Genomic DNA, 21714 nt, shown 5'->3' on the forward strand with positions numbered 1-21714 from the left:
GGAGAGGCCTTCAGTTACGGGGTTGTTGAAATGTCATACCCGGGAAAAGACTTGTAGTTTTTTGCGTACATGGGCTGAGGCCTGGCCGGCGGAGAGCGAGATGTTCGAGCGACTGGAGGGCACTGGGGTGAAGCACGTTCCTGCCACCATGCACGATAAGATTGACAGTACGATAAGAAACTCTCTCTTGAGAAGGACAGCATGAGTGCAACAGGGAGAGCTGTTGTTGATAGTCTGGAACAGACCCTTGCGCAGTGGGAGTCGTCGTCGAGGAGGGATTACTGATGGTTATTGTATTTTATTTATAGAGCATTATGTTGGACATTATGTTGTAAAATTGTAACATTTTAGATTGTTCTTTTAGCTTCCAACTTAAACATATTATCAGTGCTGTTTTTAAATTTTGATATAACCGTTCGTGGATCCGCGCAACTTACCCATGCAACATATAGAATGCAGTAAGCAATACAATATAAAATATTAATGTTCTCATTAAAAGAGCAACGTACAAATAAGATTACAAATAAAGAATGTAAACAAGAAAAACTAAAATGCAGCTAGGGTGTTCCATTCGTGGATCCGGTCATTATATAGCGCATCCCAACCCTCTACGCTCGCTGTGCGAATGTTGTACCACCGAGGTATAATCGGTGGCACCGGAAAATCGGTTGACATGTCTAGTCGGATGAAATGTCTGTATGACGACCCAAGAAACGCAATAGCTAGCTCTCTGACCGGTGTGGTGACAGTATCACGCGACCGCCAAGGGAGAACCGTGGTACAAGGATAATAAGCTTGACTATGCACTCCCAGGCCGAAATGCATGACTGCGCATTTGTAAATGTTTGCAACGGCAAACAGATCTAGGGGCGCGTCAAAATAATGATTTTCGCCGCAAGGTCCACCTCCCCACCGGATACGCCGGAGAGCGCCATCCAAGTCATCCTGGTACACATGACGATAAACATTTCGGTTAGAGGCAATTTCGCTGTACATCAACTCACGCACCAAACCGTAGTTCTCTTCGCCCATTTGAAAAACATCAGCCACGACCCGGAATCCGCAGTTACCATCTCCGATTACATCCCTGATGATTGCATGACCAATCAGAAAGTTCTGGTTCGTTGGAGCCATCCCAACCATCTCAACCAGAGGGAACTTGTACTTGTTTGTCTTGTACGTTGAGTCGATCAAAATCACAAATGGCCAAGACTTGATCATATCAGCACAATCAGGATGCACAAGGAAAAGATGAGCCACCTCTGCTGTATCTTCATCAGAATCAAACCAGAACAGGTAACCACGTGATTGTGCCTGGTGTAGCAGCTGCTGTATAGGGTTCCTTCCCTCTGACCGTTCAAACCTGAGTTGCTGTCTGACGTTGTAGATGTGTCTTCGGTTTGGATGGTCTTCTGGAAATTTCTCTAACACAGATGCTAATATTTTAGCAGGCTTCACTTGAGCATCACTCATTTCTTTCACAACTAGTTTCACAGCAGGACTTAAGCCGCTCAGTTGTCGATGACCCTCTTCATATACTATCATCTCATGGTTGTGATACCCCCATTTAGAGTAACCTATCACTTCCCAACCGTCACGACTCCGTAGTTGTCGAACCTTTACTCTGAACTCACACCCACAACCTTTCCGCTTTGTGTCAAACCGAGTGGCTGTACGAAAATCTCTTTCTTCTCTTTTGCGATAACGGTCACATCTCAAAATGCGATCCATTCTACCATCCCGTTGAGATTTATGAGTTGCTACTACCAAGCAAAATCCAGCTGCAATTGCAACCTGTTTTGCCCAATCAATCGCCTGTTGAGCTTCTTCGAATGGACCATCATGTCCAAATATCTCACTGTAATCATTTCCGTCTCCACCATATTCCTGCATCAATTATATATTACAATAAATACATTTAACGGATAATACATTTAATTTCTATATTTCCACATAATTAACACAAAAAAAAACATAATTATATATAATCAAACTTAATTTTTATAAAAACCCAATTCGAATTTTCAAACTAAATTTAAAAATATACCATTTCGAATTTTCAAATTTAATTTTAAAAAAACCTATTTCGAATTTTCAAATTTAATTTACAAAAAACCCATTTCGAATTTTTTTAAAAAATCATTTTCGATTTTTTATTTTCACAAAAAAATTAAATAAAAAACAACAACAAAATCAAAAAGGAAAAAATAAAATTTAATTATTAAAGGTGGTGTCTGCCAGGGCTGCCACACCCACTGGACTGGCGCCTGGCAGGGCCGCCTCACCCAGTGGAGTGGCGTTTGCCCAGGACGCCAGTCTGGTGGTCTGGGCGTCTGGGCTGGACGCCACTCTGGTGGTCTGGGCGTCTAGCCTGGACGCCACTCTGGTGGTTCTGGCGTCCGGCTTGGACGTCCAGGCTACGGTTTGGGCGTCCACCCTAGGCGCCGTAGCCACTACGACGGTAAACCGTGAATTTTAGCGGTCACTTACCTCGTTTTCCGTCGACGACGAGGTACCTCCGGCGTCCCCCGCATCTCCGGCCTGCCATCCGGTCTCCCCCGACGAGCCAATACGGCTCCACATTTTTTACACCGAGATTATCTCAATTTTAGCAAAAGGGCATAATGGTCAAATCATAACATATTTGTGGGCTTTATATGGTAATTTGTGGGCGATGTTTAGCGTTTCACTTCTTTTGACCTTGTGATTTGGAATTATGTAAAAATGGATGGTAATTTTGTTGTACATCACCTTGCTAAGTTAATTTCGTTTGGTGTGGAGCAAGTGTGGGTTAACTATTGTCAGGTTAATCCGTATGTTTTGTCGGATGTTTAATCCCTTGATTAATTAATATAATGTTCAGTTGGTTTAAAAAAAATTAAAAATAAATAAAAATAAAGTGGATTGCTAAACATTTATAAAAATAAATAATAATAATAATAATAATAATAATAATAATGATAATAATAATAAGACTTACCGTTGTGTTCTTTGCTATCGATTGGGTGTTCCATTGTTCTCCGTTTCAACACCGTGTTCTACTTGCTCAAGGGTTTTTGATGGAGATATTTATGGGGATCATGCAGTATCTTGTGCTGGGATAGTAGGTATTAAACATCGGCACAACGTTGTTTGTGACACCCTTGTTGATATTTGTTTTCGGTCTGGGATTTCTGCTCGAAAGGAGGTCAACGTTGGGTTGACTGGTGGGAACGAGGGGGCGCTACGACCAGCATATATGTTGCTTTATTCCTGGGATAGAGGACGTGATGTATGTGTCGACTTGACAGGGTCTTCACCTTTGACACATTCGGGGTTGTCTAACTTCGTTCCTGGTCGTGTTGTGTCGGCGGCGGCTCAGCGGAAGCGGGACAAGTATGGGGCACGTTGCAGGGCTAATGGCTATGGTTTTCTTCCTTTCTCCTTTTCTTCATTAGGGGAATTAGACAAGGATGCTATTGCATTGCTGAAGCGGGTTCAGGCGTTCGCTAAGACTCAGGATATTGGTGCTCGTGCAGCTGCTCACATCTTTAGTAGGATCGGGTTCGCTATAGCTAGAGGGGTGGGAGCCCAGATTGTATCTCGGTTCCTTACCAATTTCTTGTAAATTGATTGAATTTGTAGGTTTTTTAATTTTGTAATAATAATAATAATAATAAGTATTACCGGTGCATGATAAAAGCAAAATACGATGTTGTTTAACTTAACTCTTGTCTGCTTGTCAACAACTCAATCACTTTCTCAGTTGTAATATCTAAACATCAAACTCAATCACTTCCCTAACATTCAGAAGAAAAAAAAAACATGGCTAATTATTCCCAAATTCAACCATTAACAAAAACTCCAAATTCACTGCAAAATCTGAAGCACAATTCCAGAAATCTCTCATTTTTATCATCTCAAACTATTGCTGTCAAATTTCGCAATCCCAATTACTCAAACATCACTAATTCACCTTTTTCCACCACAATTTCCGCCATTTCCACTGCTCACCAATCTAGGGTTCCTCCCGCACTTCCATTGCCACCTCCTCCGATCACCAAGGTCACTTATTCTCTCTCTCTCTCTCTCTTTCGAATATTATCAATTAATCTATTTTTTTTTAAGAATTGTGGTTTGATTAATCATTAATTTATACTTGTAATTTTGTTTTGTTTTTCTTGCATTGTTCAATTTTTAATTTAGATGTAATGATGACTTCTTTATGTTGTGATTAGGGTTTGGAGTTGGCAATTTATTTATTATTTCAACTCTTAAATTCTACATTTTTTTGGGTAACATTTTAAATTTAATACATTGATGTTCTACATTTTCATTGCGAAAGGATAGCAATATTTAGCTGGTGTTGAGCTACTTGATTAGCTTGGTGTGGTTCTTTTATGAGTTGAAAGTAATCATGCTTTTAGATTCATTGCTACTCGGTTAGATTGGTGTGATTCTTATGCGAGTTGAAAGTAATCGTGCTTTTTAATTCAGTATTAGTCCATTGTTTGGTGTGGTTCTTATGCTATCCTTGTAACTCATTAAATAGTTAGATATACTATTTTCCCTTGAACTTGATATTGTTGCTGTTGGATGTTATAAGGAAAGGTTTTTTTTTTTTTTTTTTTTTTTATTAATCCTCTTAGTAGTTGAAGACTAAAACAAATAAAACAGTACAAAGATAATTCTGTTGAGAATAAGGGATCGTCAATAGTACTATACGACTCATTAGTAGTACCTTTGATATTGTTAGTATTACCATTGAGGTCTTTAGTATTACCATTTATGAGTAAGTCGTTAGTAGTACCACTTAGGTATGAATTTGTTTAAAAACTAGTTGTTTGAGATTAGGGTATTATATTACCTTTTATCCTCGAGGTCAATATCAGGGATAGTTTGGTAATCTAACAATGGCATATAATGGGTTGATTTGTCAACGATTGTGTTTATGCTATTTAAGGACTTTTGTAATCCTTATTAGCCCATGAATAATATCTTGAGAAGCCTGTCCATTATTTGGTTTGTCCTTAGGGACGAAAGGTGATATAGCTTGAGCCAAGCGTGGTTTTATGATGGTTAAACTAATCAAAATTTGAAGTTCATCAACAGCTAATTGAATGAAGCTAAAGTAAGATGGGGTTTTATGTAGTGGCTCAAAGTAGCACAAATATTTTGTTGTACGTTGTCCTTGAAAATTCCTACGGAGTAGTTTATAACTTTGCAATGGCCAGTGCTAAGGTGCATAGACATTATACCTCTTGAGCAACTTCCAAAACCCATCCAATGAAATGGTCACTCTCCATGTACCTATTAGTGTCTTTTCTTTTTCTTTCGGGTTTCTATAATTGGAGACATTCAGACCTCTAAGTTTGGCCTGATAAACAATTTTTCTTTCTAGTTAATTTTTGACCCCCTTTCATTGGTGTTGATATTCAAGGCATCTTGTATCAATCATTTTATTTTTTTTTATTTTTTATTTTATTTTATAGTATTTTATATTTTGTTTTGGTGGCATTTTGGCACTATTTACTGTGTTCTTGAATCACTATTTCCATGTGTGCAGTTCAAGATTGCTCTTTGCCAATTGTCAGTTACATCTGACAAATTGAGGAATATATCACATGCTCGTGAAGCAATTGAGGAGGCTGCAAACAAGGGTGCTCAGCTTGTTCTTCTGCCTGTAAGCATACATGTTATAATTGCCTAATTGGGTACTTGGGTTTGGATGGTTGGTCTTGTTATTGTATTTTTTTTCTCTTTTAATGGGTCTTAGTTTCCTTGACAACCATGCATGGGATTGTCATTTTATGGAGCTGTTTCTATGTTGTCTTTGTGTGAGTGCATATTTGCTTTAGTCATGTTGTTCACTTATCCAAGTAGTAGTATAATTGGAGTCTTGATTATGTATTAGTTGGCTAAGTTATGGTTTTTGTCTAGTTCTATACTTCTATGTATTAATAATAGTAAAACTGTAAAAGGATTATCTCCCTTGCAACATAATCTATGTAATTTGGTAAGGTTTTCAGTATGCTTGGGTTGGACTTGCATACCTTATGCTTAATTGTTTGTGAATGTAGTTTAGGGTGAAATCTGGTGAGGTTTTCAGTATGCTTGTCTTGGACTTGCATAATTTTGATTATGCTTGATTGTTTGTGGGTGCAGTTATGGGCGATATCGTCCTGATGCTTATTAGACTCTCGTCTATTAAAATTTACGTGGATAATTTTATAAAACACGTTTTGCTTTCTTTATGCAATCATCTCAGGAAATATGGAACAGTCCCTATTCAAATGACAGCTTTCCAGTTTATGCCGAAGATATTGAATTAGGTGGTGATGCATCTCCCTCCGCAGCAATGCTTTCTGAAGTTTCGAGAAACCTTAAAATTACGATAGTTGGTGGTTCCATACCAGAGAGAAGAGGTGATCGGCTTTATAATACATGCTGTATTTTTGGGACTGATGGGAAGCTAAAAGCTAAACACAGGAAGGCATGTGTCTAATCTACTGTAGGTGTGGAGACTCTCTTTGCATTGTACTATATGATGGTTTTTATATTAGGTTTCCTAACATCACTGTGATCACTTTTGCAGATACATCTTTTTGACATTGACATTCCAGGGAAGATGACTTTTAAAGAATCAAAGACACTTACCGCTGGAGAGAATCCTACCATAGTTGACACAGGTTTCTGTCTTTTTTGTTCTTCGATGACTAGGCCATCTAGATATTTATTGCTCTTTAGTTGCTTGTAAAATATTGGGGTTGTTGATAGCTGGGCATAGTAATATGATCAAGAAAATTTTCTTGTAAATTCAGTAATGTGATCAACCCTTTTCATTGTAAAATTTATTTTCCCCTTCACTATATTGTTTTTTTTTTTTTTTTTTAAATTTATTTATTTATTTATTTATTTACTTTGAAGGTAATGGTCTATCAAGATTTGGACATCCCTTTTCCTCTTATTTTTAGTTCCCTTCACATTTTGGTTCCTTTTAATGTTTTTGGGACAGCTTTTGTGAATTTATTCATTTACTACTGATTCAAGTCTAGTGTATTTTTCTTCAAAGGGCCGGTTTTTCATTGTCAATTTTCTTAATAAAACTATTTTCTGGAATTGCTCAAATCAATAATAGTTTTCTGTGTGAGTATTGCTTTAGGAGTCAGATTTTTCTGCTAGATCACTGTGGTTGCAGATGATTTGGGTTCTTTCACCATGTTTTCTTATCATAATATAGCATCACTCTGTGTATGCAAAATGCTGAAATTCCATATGACTTCTGAATACACTCATGCTTGATGCGTTATAGCCTTTTAGGAAATTCAATTTGTCAAAAGCTTCAATTTGAAATACTCTGAATTCATGAATCTACTTTGTTTAAAGACACTCGTGTATCTTTTCCTTTCAAGCCACGTCTTCCAGAGTCTTAAGACAGATAATTGGGTTTTCTGAATACCTCTTACTTGCTATGTTAGTTTAATACTGCATTGTTGTTCTACGTATATCTGTTGATTTAAAGAAGTCAACCCCCTGCGGGCACACACACACACAAATAAACAGAGACTTTAGTATGGCTAAGGACTGCTTCATGTCATAAACTATTAGAGGTGCTTGGTATACTTTTGTTATGATTGATCAATGATTTAGTAGAATACTAATAATAGTCCGATCTTATATGTGAAAGAAATTACTTGTAATCCACTTTTTGGTTCTTTGTTAATGTTTTGTTTTAGGCTGATAAGTAAATTTTCTGTACAGATGTTGGGCGCATCGGCATTGGTATCTGTTATGATATCCGCTTTCAAGAATTAGCGGCAATTTATGCAGCAAGAGGTTTGTTTTTACTTTTGTTTTATCATTTGTTAATTCTTAATGTGTATAAAACTTATCAAAGAATGTAATGGAACTTTAGCTTTTGAAAAATCATGATTTTTGGGAAGTCCAAATAATATTCAGTATATATAAATGTATAACGGAGTATTCCTTAGAATTTTCAATTTTTTAATTGGGGATTCCAGTGAGTGCAGTCATCTTTTTTAATGCCATTGCAAGTTAGCAATGTGCAGCTTAGAAGGATTTTGTGTAGTATTTGTGGGGATCAGTGTGACTGGGTAGCCTTTAGATGTAATCAATGGAGAGAAGCGCCAGAATATTTCGTAATACAAGCACTAATAAGAAGCTTATGGTACATTATTTTATACCTTGCAACATTTAACTGCCCGTCAATTTTTTTTAGGATTTCATGAAGTGTTTGTGGGGATTCCTTGGTGCGAGTTAGCAGTGTGCACTTTGTAAGGATGTAATGAAGTGTTTTTGCGGATCATTATGATTGGGTATCCTTTAGGTATAATTAATTAAGAGAAGCCAGAACATTTTGTAATATGAGCACTAGCTAAGAAGCTTATGGGATAACTTTTTTTCTACCTTGCATTATTTTACTGTCATTAAATGTTTCTCTTTAGAGGATTCCTTGGCAGCTTGACGTCTCTTGATGTTGTTTTTACTCCTACTATAATAGAATAAACAAAAACGGTGTCCATCATACTTACCTGGTTTCTTTTAAAATTATTTGGTGTCTCTTGTTTGTCACACTCGCGCATGCCACATCTGTTGAGCATGGACTTTTGGACTTCTGGTATTATTGTTTTTTGGTACTTTATTGATTTCTCATTTCTGCTCTTGTATTGTTGAAAAATCCCCTTATTGGTAGAGTGTAAATTGTATGTTAGGTTTGCTCTCTAGACTTTGATTATAATGGTGAGTTTGTTTTACTGGATGTTAGGTGCTCATTTGCTCTGCTATCCTGGAGCATTTAATATGACCACTGGTCCATTACATTGGGAACTTCTACAGAGAGCTAGGTAAGAGGTTTAATGCTTTTAGTTGAATCAATTTTCTCTACCTTTGGAAAACGGAAACTACCAGACTCACCCAGCAGGACTAAACCTTCATCTTTGCTATGCTTCTTTTGACAGAATTTGGCAATGTACAGCTAAAATCTATTGCTTCTCAGTTGAACCTAGGGCTCGTTCACTCTGTAAATGTTGCTGTCGTGCTGAGTCTGCAGGAGTATTAGTGTTTGCAAATTCACAAAGATCTATGAGCAGGCAATTAGGCATGCTGCATTTTCTGTCGAACTATGACAATGCTTTCCCTTGTAGGATTTCAAGAATTGCCAAATATAGGGAGACTGGGAGAGTGATATAAATAAATAAATAAATAAATAAAAAGAATAAGTAGAGAAGCTATTTTACAGCAATCTGTTTTATGTGTTTGATCTGGAGAGTGGATACTATTATTTGTGCCATTATAATACGACAAGACTAGAATGAAATGATGATGTGGGGAAGGTGCTGAATATAATTAGTTGGGGTCTAGGAGGAAGGGTCTGGCACAATTTTATTTTTTATTTTTTATTTATTTATTTATTTATTTTATTTATAGATTTTCCTTCCACAATTTTCTTCCCTACCTCAACCCTTGCCTCTACCCCCATAATAAACAAAAATAAGAAAAATGAAGGGATTACTGGTTTAGGATGAGGTGTGGCTTCTGGAGGAGCTCTCTATGAAATTAAGTTGCCATCAAGTTTCGGTATTATTATATAGGGTGAACATATTGTAACTAGTATTAAACAATGTCACGATGATGTTCCCGTCTTGTATAATTACGTCTTTACTCAATTCCATAAATTGATGATAAAATATCATCATCTCAGAACATAGTTAATACATCTTGAAAATTGGCTGAAATTGTTTTGAAACTATACATATCAAAGTGTATGTATTTCACCTTGAAAAAAAGTGTATTTTGCATTTTAGGACAAGGATTATACTGTATTTCTGTACCTCAAAGTGAAGTTCCTGTTTCTAATGAACTCCTTTTATATTTTTTTATCCGTGGATTATGCAGGGCAGCAGATAATCAGGTACTCCACTGACCTTGTTTATTGTGAAGTATTCCCATTGGATATTACATGATGAAGTCTGTATATGACACTACATTATGACTACCGTGTTATAGCGATTTGCTGGTGAAGGGGATGTATGATAATACATTATTACTACCATGTTATAGTGAAGGTGGTTCTTATTGTAATTTTTAACCAAGTTTAATGAACTAGACATTTAAAATTTGAATAAACTTGCTCAATCTTAGGGCTTCACAATTAGAGGGCCTGTATTTTCTACATGTTTCATGTTATTGTGAAAGTGTCTATGTATCTTCTTTATATTAGCTACAAGTCATGAATTCATGATGTTATTGCCTGCATTTGAGAACTTAATAGTCAGGTAGATGACGTTCTATATATTTCTCTTCAGTTGTATGTAGCAACGTGTGCACCAGCTCGTGATACTGAGTCAGGGTATGTGGCATGGGGACACTCTACCTTGGTTGGACCTGTAAGTTTGTTGTCTCTGTACGTCATCTTCAAGTTTTAGGCTATTACTTGATTAGGAAAGTTGTGAAACCTAGGCAAATGAATAATTTATGCAAGTCATTTTCTTATGGCAGTTCGGGGAAGTGCTTGCGACAACCGATCATGATGAGACAACTCTTATAGCAGAAATCGACTACTCACTGGTTGAGCAAAGAAGGTGACATTTTCTGTACTTTATGATACTATATGTTAGTTCTTTTTTATTGTATTTTATTTTTTAATTTTATTTTTAACTGTCATTTTAAGAAGGATCCATCGGTCCACATTCTTTTATTTAAATGTTCTAAGAAGAAAATTTGGAGCTGTTTTCTCAGTCTGAAGGTTTTGTTTAAATCCGATCCAAGCATTATATTCTGTTTACCAAATTCTCGTATGAAATGGAATCTGCAGGGCATACCTACCCATCATCAACCAAAGGAGAGGTGACTTATATCAATTAGTTGATGTTCAGAGGCTGCACGCTGAGTCTACCAAGTAACAGCACAGAACCAGCTTACCGTCATCAGCAATAATCAATCTTTAGCAATTCGTGCGTGGTGTCAACTCTGATACAGCACATTCAAAGAGCCCATCTCTTAATGTTTTCTAATTATGATGAGTAGATAAGGTTTTGTTGGTGAGATGACCATCCCAGTTCCCTCAAGATTTTGATTTCCTTCCTCTTGTGAAGAATGATAGCATAATATATTTATTTTGTAATTTATTTTCTACGTACTCATGACTCGACGAATTTGGAATCTAGCAGTATGGTACAACTCATTAATACAGAAAATTTGCTCATCAGTGCCAGTATATTCTAATAATAGTAGTGTCATTAGTAGAGTTAACTTGTGGGCTCTAAATGAGCTGTAGTCTATAAATGGATTGTGTTAGTACTGTACTACTGTAATACATTAGTGTTCTTGGCCCATGAGTGTACCTGTTATTAATGGACATTTATTTCAGCTGGTTTAAGGATATTGCTCATTTCAGTACGTTTTTCTTCTTTACAGGTTATGACCTTTTTTTGTTAGCTGTAATAATTTAAATTAACAATACATTTTCAGTAGACCCGACCAGAAAATTACCGTATGAGAGTACTCAGAACCTCCATTCATTTCTCACAGCAATGGATGGAATTATAATCTCGGGTCTTAGGTACCACCTTACCACCACCAAGACATTGCCGAAAGCTAGTTGGCAACCTAGCTCCGAGAACTATACTTGATCATACACTCGTTATACTATATCTTCATTGAAACCATCACGAGGTCTCCATGTCTTGCTTGGATTTGAAATACGGTATAGTTCAAAATTGTATTGATAAGGTATATTTGAGTCCTTTGGTTTTTCAATCATTGCTATTTTGACTCAAACCTATTATAAAAGTTGATGTATCAGTTATCACTAATTAGTTGTTGATAGTAATAATAAAGAAATTAAAATTAAAAAATAAAAAATCACTTTGCCAATGAATTTTTTTTACAACCTTAAATTTATCTTTTTAAACAGTGGCATTTTTTAAGGGCACTTTACTAAGTCAATGAAGCATTTGTAAACAATATATTATCGAATTGACACAAAATTAATAAAAGAGATCATAGAGCTGACAAATTTTTATAGTAACTCAACTCTCATTGTTACCGCTGTTTTTTTTTTTTTTCTATTTTAATTTATCATTTAACAACCTAAATCTATCAATAGTACACATTGTTATTATTTTTAAAAAAAAAATGTGGAAGTAATGTTTTTGTTGACAGGATTAGTTTGTAATTAAGTAGTTAAGTGGGTTGCCATGTGCAACGTGAAAAAGGCAGCTTAAATTACAATCACAACCAAACAATTACTGTAGAAACTTACCTAACATTGGAGTATTGGACCATCCAAATATAGAGCCTAAAGGGTCCGCTAATCACCCCACCCAACCCAATAAAAAACCTTCTTTGTGTGTTGGTTGGGACACTATACAACTAGGGTTTCTTTTGGCAACACGTACTATACAACTAGGCGATCATCGAACTTATACTCGAATTTTTTATAATTAATGTGTATTCCCTAATGAATAGGGAGTGAGTGAATAGTGATAAACATATAAACAGAAAAAGTATTATACGAGCTTAATTAAGGTAGTATAGAAATTATAATTACGTATTCATGTTATAATTTATTTTCAGCTATCAAAATCTCTACTTGTACATAATTAATGTGGGTTCAAATATTGCTGTAAGCCTGTAAATTAATTTTTTAAGAGCTAACACTTGCTTTAACTTCTGAATTTGTGTATAGCAAGGGTTTAGATGAATTATATAGATGTAAAAAAACAATTAAAGGTTTCACATATACATTGGGGGTCTTAAAATTAGAGTGGTATATCCACAATGGCTAGCTCATATACATGTAGCTAAGGGTTGCCATATACTCATATCATTATTTCTCACACTACATGATTTAAGCTACAAATTTTACAATGACAAACTATTTCTTTTGTAATTTTATTATGTCCCACGTGATAATATAAAATACATAAAATATATTAACAAACACATAAAATATATTAAATAAATAAATATAATAGCATTGGACGAAGTGAAAACTACATAACTCTATAGAGCTATGTAAATTGCTTAGCTATAAGAGGTTGTAATTTCACAATGACAAGTATGTAGCTAGCAATTACTTAAAAATTGCTAGCAGCTCCTTGTGCACAACCAATGTGAATGTTCTAAGGAGTAAATATATACTTACACTTGAATGATCGACAAAACATATGTACATTTGTCCATTCATGCACATATACTGATACACACACAATTTAAATTAGACTTGTTTTAATATATGTGATTACAATTCTAAACAAAACTATACAACATAAGACCGTATATGTTCAAACTCATTGTAATCCACCTATACTTGTTCCACTTTATAATGTAGAGGAGTTAGGACCTATTCTCATAGACTGAACTGAGCTGAAATGAACTGAATATTTTATAAGAGAAGGAAATTAGGAGCTGAATTGAAAATAAACGTATGAGAACAGACCCTTACTCCTATTTATCAGTTGGTTTTAGTATGGAATTTCCTTAGCCTTATTTGTGGACCAAACTCTTCTAAATAATCATAATAACTTGATAATCTTAAAATAATAATTGATATAAAGAAGACCACACAAGTCTATTTTTTTCTTCATACGCAATATTGGTGGTATAACTAGAAAACTTAAATAATTGTAAAGATTCTAATGAGGGACTATATAATTAGGATTGTCTTCTCTACTTAAAATGATCTCAAATTAAATGTAGTGAATAATATAGAAGGAGAAGAAATATCCACCATAGATTAGCTCTTGTCTTTTGCATCCTTTTTATTGCAATGTTGCTAGTACAATTATTTCCTCAGTTGAAAATCAGCAAATTTGAAAAAAACAACTTTACATTATTCCATTAAAACATCCAAAAATAAAAAAGCAATACCACTTTGACTGTCAATGATTTAGGTTGATTTTTCCACCAATCAAATAGTCAAGGAATATGAATACTGTATATTTTTTTTTATAAAACAAAATTTGGCTTATTATATGAATATGAACATCCAACAAATTTTCAAGCACATAAACCCAAAATAAAAAAGACAAATAAAAAAATAAAGTATTCCTCACACGTACGTGTAAACAAAGTCACATAAACAAAAGCAAAAAAACAGAGCAATCAAAATAAACAGTAATCTGACTAATAGTAAAAAAAGTTTTAAAAAAAGTTAACCGACCTTATTATTCATTTCACTAGCCTAGCTGTCAGCTTTTTGCTCCCCCCTTTCCACCTTTCTTCTTCCCACCCGCACGCGCGGGAGTTTTCTCTCTCCTCCCGCACAACTATTTACACTATTTTTCCTTTTCTCTTTAAGTACTATCCTCTGTTCATATATACGAACACAGGATAGTACTTACCAATATCTTCCCGTCTTTAAACCCCAATTCTCTCTTATAGACGTCTTCATAACAACTTGCAAATAAAATAACCCGTGATCGTACCCTTACCCTGAAGGGTGCGAGCAAGGGTGTTGGTTCTTAAATTGGGACGAAGGTACAATAAGGTGTTAACAGTGTGTTACACTTATTTTATATGTTCAACTCTTTGATCATATCACATGGTGGTGTTTTTTTTTTTCTCTCACTAATTGCGCCTAAGCCTTTGCAGCTTTTGACATTCTCTTAGCAGACAACTGCTCCAATTCCTTCTTTCACATGCTCTCTTTGTCACTCCTAAATTTGAGTATTTAGCATGAGAATCTCCCATCCTACATTCATCATACTTCACTACTATAGCTAAAATTCTACCAATAACATCTTCATTGTTGTTGTTTTGGTAACAACATTGTTATTGTTATTGTGTGTTACTAAAATGTCTAAATTTGAAACAATTACTATTCCTTTTCATAATACTACCCACAAAAGAAGGGCTAAGAACCCTTCATTTTCTTCCATCCTTCTCGACGCCATTTATCGATCGATCGATGAAGACGACGACCTCCACCATTACCCTCGTACCACCCCTACCTCTCCTACTAGAAGCATTATTACTAAACAAAGTGATTGCAACACTATACAATTATCATCATCGTCTAAACAGCGAAGAACTAAAATGAGAAGCGATAGTACCTTAGAGACGGTCGATCTTCGCCGCGCCATCATGATCGAGTCATGGATGGAGCGGCAACCACCACAACAACCACCGCAACAACCACCGTATCGGAAGCATTTTCATCTTGGTGATGTACTCGATCAAAAAATCAGGATTGTTCGTCAGAAATCTGTCCCAAGTTTACCTAGGGCATCAGATAATTCTTCCACGACTGATTTTTCATCGTCATCTTCGTCGTGTTTTACGAATCTCACTCCTCGATCAACCACCTCGCGCGATCAATCGTCTTCGCGAATCTTCACCAAGACGAAATCGCGCGCGCTGAAGATCTACGGCGATTTGAAGCGTTCGAAACAGCAGAACACTGCTCCGATTTCTCCAGGTAGAAGAATCGCCGCGTTTCTGAATTCTATTTTCAGAAACTCCGGCGGATCTCCAGCGAGAAATTCGCCGGAGATCAAATCACCGCCGCCGACAACGACGGCAATGACGGCGGCGATGGAGACGGCGACGGACTCAACGTGTTCGTCGGCGTCGTCATTCTCAAGATCATGCTTGAGCAATAAAACGACGTCGTCCACAAAATCATCCAAAAGATCAGTGAGATTTTATCCAGTGAGTGTAATAGTAGACGAAGATTCTAGACCGTGCGGTCATAAGTCGTTACAAAAGAATGAAGTTCAAGAGCCGAAGAAGCTCGCATCGCCGCCGAATGAACACGCATTCGGCGGCGAGAGCGACGAGAAGGAAAGGAGACGGAGGAGGGAGAAAGAGATTGATGCGTTAATGATGATGATCAAGACAAATTGCGGGAACATTCAACAACGTCATGTATCGAATTTAAAAGATGGTTTCGTCGACGACGACGAAATGGAGGAGGATGATGACGAAGATGATGATGGAGGTGGAAGTTGTGCGAGTTCGGATCTTTTTGAGTTGGAAAATTTGAGCTCAATTGGTGTAAGTCGGTACTATGAGGAGTTGCCGGTGTATGGTACTACTAGTTTGAAGAACATAACGGCTTAATTATTTTTTTTTAATTATTTTCTTAATTATGGTTTTTTGTTTTTTTTTTTTTTTGTTTGGTTTAATATTAGGATGTGATGTGAATGTAATTATATGGTGCTTGGAAGTTGATTAATCCATTAACTTTGGTTTTAAGTTTACGAGGAAGCACAAATTTACTACGTTAATTAGTTGTAATGCATTTGATTTTGAATGTGGTATGATTGCTAAGCTAGATAGCTAGTAGGGGATAGGCGGATAGCTAGTAGGGGATAGGCGGATAGCTAGTAGGGAATATATGTTCGTCATAAAAAAAAAAGGAATATATGTTCGTCATAAAAAAAAAGGAATATATGTTCGTCATAAAAAAAAAAAAGGAATATATGAGATTAAGGTTTCTAATTATTTTTATAATTATCTTTAATTAATTATGTTTATGTACTCTTGTTGAGTTATTGGCACCCTTATTTATATCCTTTAAAATGAATATTAAGTATATAACACATTGGATTCTTAAGTTAGTTAGTTTTTTTTTTTTTTTTTTTTTTTTTTTTTTTTTTTTTGAACAGAAGTTAGTGTAGATTGTATCTCAGTATTGCATAATCTCTAACATAAGGCTTTAACTTACTTTTTCTATACTTAATTTTATGGAGTATTTTTGTTCTTCAACAAAAAATATGTATAATATGTATTTTTTTATTTTAAGTTTATTTTATTTTAATTTTATGGAGTAAAAAATAAAATTAACTTAAAATAACCTTTACGAGTATTAAAAAGTTAAACTATGGACTAAAAAATCCCTTAATTAACATTAACCTATTGCGAGTCTCCAAAATAAAAAGCTTCACCATTTTTCTATATATATATATATATATATATATATATATATATATATATATATATATATATATATATATATATATATATATATATATATATATATATATAATTTCCTCACCCATAAAAAAGAGGTTAAAATATGCCTACAATTATTTGAATTTATCATATTTTATTGACTTTTACTTAAACCTATTTTTTAGGTGAAAATTTAAACTTAATTTTTGTTTGCCTTTATGGTTTATTCTATTTTTTTTTTTTAATGAAACCTTTCTCTAAACTTATTAACGTATGGTTACTTTCAAAAAAATGTCTAATTATGACTAGTAGGTGAGCTTGCAAGTACAACATAACATAAAGGATCAATATTACAAACAAGCCCTAAGTCTTTCATTAATTATATATAATGAAACAAACGGACACTAAATTTTTCATTAATGGTGTAATCACGTGTCATATTCTAATTGAGAGTACGTGGTGATTCTCAAAGAAATATATTTATTTCGTGAGAGAAAATTTATGATGGCTTGCTTAACGAACTAGGTATGAAGTTGCTTATGCTACTTTGCTGCTTAAGGGGCGTAGTGTAGCTTCAAAGTCCGATTCTATATTTCTTGTTGTATACGCAGTATATTCTAGCTTTTTACACTTTACAACTTTTGATTTGCTTAACATTAATTCAATTGGGGTAGTTGTTGGATTCAATTGAGTTTATATTTTATTACGCTTGATTTCGTCGGTCCTTTAACATGGTATCAGGACCAACTTGACAAAAATTCATAGATATGGGCTCTCATTTGTCAAGGCATGATAGAATATACAAAGTAAAAATTAATCATGGGATTCAACCACCATTAGTTTAATGTTTTGTTTGAATTGGTTCTTTAATACTACGTATTTAATAATAAGTTTCCAAACTTCAATTAAATTAGTGACAAATCAATTTACAATTTGTTATAAAAACCTTTACGTAACTTCAAAAACTATATAAACAATCACCTTTATTTCAAAATTGAACTTTCATCCCTAAATCTACATGTTTTGCTATGATAAAGTGTAGGTACTATATATATATATATATATATATATAGGGGAGGGATCCGGTGAGAATAAGTTCATATGTGAGAATTCATACTTATATGAGAATTGATTTTAAATTTAGAACATGTGAGTAAAAGTTTAGAACATACGAATAAAAATTTAGAACATGTGTCTGAAATTAAAATTTAGAACATCTGAGTAATAATTTAGAACATCTATGTGAGTAATATGTTTAGAACATTTGATTTAAGAATTAGAACAAGTGATTAAAAATTTATAAAATATGCTTTATGAAATTTTAAACATATGAGTAAAATTTAGAACATCTAATTTAAGATTATGTGAATAAAAATTTAGAACAAACTGATATAGAATATAAAAAGTGTGAGTAAAAAATTTAGAACATATGAGTAAAAAAATAGAACATATGCTTTAAAATCTGGAACATATAATTAAAAATCTTAGAACACACATTTTAAAATTTAGAACAAGTTAAAATTTTGGAACAAGTTATTTAAAATTTATGATATTAAACTTAACTAATTTATGGTTTAGAACATGTGAGTACTAAATTAGAACATTTGATTTAATTTAGAACACCTAAGAAAAAGTTTAGAATATTAGATTTAAAATTTAGAACATACGAGTAAAAATTTAGAACATAAAGAGTGTTCTCACATAAGAAAAATTCTCACGAGTCCCCCCCCCCCCTATATATATATATATATATATATATATATTACACCGAAATAAAAGTACACTAGTAATCAAACAAGTCTTTCATGTAAAAGGACTTTGTTTGAGGACAACGAGATAGTTCATGTAAGACACATAAAATAGTATGAAAGGAGCACACAATTTGGGACCAATGCAATACAAGTTTCCTAGTTGAATGGTGGCCTAAACAATTACTACTAGTTTAGTTCCACGCTACAAATCATATAAAGTGCAAACGGCTAACCAATATTATTTTACATAAATAATTTTTAAAAAAATGAATAAAATGAGAATAATTGTAAAAAGTTAATTATAAAGTAAGAAGCTTTTTGACAAATCTAGCAGAAAAGGAAGGGGGGAGAACTACCAAATTGATGATTACACTAAAGTTGATTGCACACGCGAAAACGACGGGTTTAGTGATAATGTAATGGCAAAATTGATCGTTTTGAAGAGGTGTTAGATTGTGAGAACATTATTGTGCTTCATAACCACATTTGCCCCAAATCATTATAATTGACCCCATCAACGAAACTTCATACTAACTTATTGATTATAGTTTGTACTCTCTTACAATTCTACCACCACATGCAACATAGTTATATTTAGATTCTTTGCTAGGTTGTTTTGGATTTTAATATGGATTATCTATCTTTTTTTATTTTCTATTCCATGAGTTTGTTACACCGTACATAATTTGTTATGTTTTTATCGGATATGTTTATAAAGTTATGTTATTGGAGTAGTTTATTTATTTGTTTGAAATTAGATGTCAGTATATCACAGTATCACTTTAACTTACTTTATTAATGAGTTATTGAATTTAGATGGGTATGGAGGAAATAAACAAGCTTATAAGAAATGTTATGAATGCTATATGATGTTATGATCCAAGGTTCAACGCGACGTTGTTAAATCACTTCCCTTCAATATTACCGTACATGTCAACATCGAGTGAGGCTACCAAAATGGCTATTGATGTAACGATGGTTTGTATTGGCGAGGGGTCCAAGTAAGTTCCAAGGCTTTGAAGATAGATGGAATTGTTTTTGCAATATGCAATATGCAATATTGTACATATTTTTTTAAAAAAAGTAGGATGAAAAACCTTACAGAATTGACAGCTCTCACAGGTTAAGTCAACTCAGTTCTGCAAGTCAACGCTTGAGAGTAAAGGGGGGAGGTAAAGGAATCCTCTTACATCTAAACAAATATAGTTGGTGGGGCTCAAAATCGTGACCTCAAACTCACAAGTAAACAAGGAATCTTAAAAGTCATCACTACACATAATTATTTCCAGTGATTACTAAACTCATTTTTAAAATTCTATTACTTAAATCAACAATGCCGGGGCTAAAATTGCAAATTATTTATGGGGTCCTGTTCAACTTTTTAAAATGGGGTCTTAAATTTGAAAGAGTAAATAAAATTTATATATAGGAAAAATTGGGAGATTAACAACGGTTTAATAATTAATTTCATCTTCAAATTGAAGATTTAACTGTTGAAATATGAACTAATATTGGGAAAATTAATTTTGGGAGATGAAAATTTTGAAAATTAATTGAATAATTGTAGAAAATGAAGAAGATAAAAAAAGAAAGTAAATGAAAAATATAAAGTTTAGAAGATGTAGAGTTTTTTTTGGAATTGAAATAATAGATTGAAATTTTTTGGGGAAAAACCGAAAAAGGAAATCAGATTTTTTTGGGCGGAGTTTCTGAGACTATTGAATACATGTCTACATTCAATGTATCAAGCCAGCTGTCAGCTACCCAAAAATTTAGAAAATTGATTGATGCATGTCTTGAACCCAAGACCTTGGATACACAAGACAATTGCTCTAACCACTACACCAACTACAATTTTAAGATATTATGCCAAACTTAATTGTATATATCCAAATTATGGGGCCCTCAAATTTGGGGGCCCTGTTCCGTCGACCACCTTGCTCCGGCCCAGAACCGCCACTGTAAATCAATATAACCTTCTAACCTAAGTTATCACGGTACATCTCCTTGCAACCATAAAAGTATTAGCAAATTTATTAGCATTAGGTGCTTAAACTTAATGGACCTTGAGCACTTTACACAATTACATTACCTATAGAAACTCCATTCTTCTAAACTTATTTTGATGTTGATTGAAAAAAAAAAAAAATTATTAAGTTGAAGTAGTTAATTGATGTAACAGTTTACAGTACTAGGGCATAACTTGATCATGTGTAATTTTCTTTTATTTCCAACGATTGATCTGCTATCCAATAACTAAAAATTCAGGAGAAAGGTTAAGCCAGTAATCTTGTGTAATTCTCACGATGAGCTTCACACAATTAACCAATATTGTCCAATAATACTAGTGATATTACATGGCACATACATTTTCAAATGCAGCAAATATGGATTAGAATTCGAAGCGGACTTACAATAATTTATGATCGGAAATTATAAAAAGGTAGTTAAGTCCTTATTATACAAGAATTCTCCACTGTAAGAAGGCGCCAATAATTGTATTGTAGGATACTAGTGTAATTAGCATGGCAATAAGTAAGTACGTATAATTATTGCTTTAAGTGAGCCATGGGCTTTAGCTAATACGAAGTACGAGTATATATTAGGCTGGTATATACTCCCTCGGTCATTTTTTGATTGCTCTAGACATGGTCCACTTATTTGTGAGAGCTTTATGACTTATTATATGGGGCAAAAATAAGGAATAAAAGGAGTATATGCCTAATCTCTAGCTTGTACAATGCAAATCATTCACCCTAAAACTTGACATGGTAGCGGAGCCAAACAATCTAGCAAATTCCACCATTAAAATCTTTTGTATTTATATTCCTTTACTTTTTTCGATTTTCTCCACCAAACCCTAACCCCCACTATGATCATCATGCCAACTCATCCCCAACATATATCAATTTAATTTTCTAATCACTTTCCTCATTTGTTATTTAGAATCTTCTTAATTGATTTTTATACTCATATAGTTATTTTAATTAATAAACTCATTTTATTTTCTACAACATAATAGCCACTCACAATATTAGCTAAGTTTAGAATAACATATTGTAAT

General features: G+C 34.1%; 2 protein-coding genes across 4 annotated transcripts; both read left to right on the forward strand.

Moving 5' to 3' along the window:
• The first annotated feature begins 3638 nt into the window (after positions 1–3638).
• LOC110715761 (omega-amidase, chloroplastic-like) lies at positions 3639–11394 on the forward strand. 3 transcript variants are annotated; one of them, XM_021894369.1, is made up of 10 exons: positions 3642–4044; positions 5546–5662; positions 6248–6472; positions 6575–6668; positions 7741–7815; positions 8765–8843; positions 9895–9910; positions 10305–10385; positions 10498–10580; positions 10814–11394. In XM_021894369.1, exons 1-10 carry the CDS (start codon positions 3805–3807, stop codon positions 10899–10901), a joined length of 1098 nt encoding a protein of 365 aa, XP_021750061.1. In that variant the 5' UTR covers positions 3642–3804; the 3' UTR covers positions 10902–11394. The 3 variants fall into 3 exon arrangements, 2 of the variants coding, with proteins under 2 accessions (XP_021750062.1, XP_021750061.1); XR_002510343.1 differs by lacking the exons at positions 10498–10580; positions 10814–11394 and having other exon boundaries at positions 3639–4044; positions 8958–9910; XM_021894370.1 differs by lacking the exons at positions 10305–10385; positions 10498–10580; positions 10814–11394 and having other exon boundaries at positions 3639–4044; positions 8958–10213.
• A 2061-nt stretch (positions 11395–13455) lies between these two features.
• LOC110715829 (protein BIG GRAIN 1-like B) lies at positions 13456–16554 on the forward strand. Its single transcript, XM_021894442.1, has one exon. It carries the CDS (start codon positions 14800–14802, stop codon positions 16063–16065), a length of 1266 nt encoding a protein of 421 aa, XP_021750134.1. The 5' UTR covers positions 13456–14799; the 3' UTR covers positions 16066–16554.
• The last annotated feature ends 5160 nt before the right edge of the window (positions 16555–21714 follow it).

Source organism: Chenopodium quinoa, unplaced genomic scaffold, assembly GCF_001683475.1.
Source record: "Chenopodium quinoa cultivar QQ74 unplaced genomic scaffold, ASM168347v1, whole genome shotgun sequence".
Classification (NCBI taxonomy): Eukaryota; Viridiplantae; Streptophyta; class Magnoliopsida; order Caryophyllales; family Amaranthaceae; genus Chenopodium; species Chenopodium quinoa.

Bases quoted from the DNA above. Each gene is read 5' to 3' on its own strand.
- LOC110715761 (XM_021894369.1), top strand. From the start codon at position 3,805: ATGGCTAATTATTCCCAAATTCAACCATTAACAAAAACTCCAAATTCA. The intron at 10,386-10,497 runs GTAAGTTTGTTG...TTCTTATGGCAG, and splicing joins ACTCTACCTTGGTTGGACCT to TTCGGGGAAGTGCTTGCGAC. The intron at 10,581-10,813 runs GTGACATTTTCT...TGGAATCTGCAG, and splicing joins TCACTGGTTGAGCAAAGAAG to GGCATACCTACCCATCATCA.
- LOC110715829 (XM_021894442.1), top strand. From the start codon at position 14,800: ATGTCTAAATTTGAAACAATTACTATTCCTTTTCATAATACTACCCAC.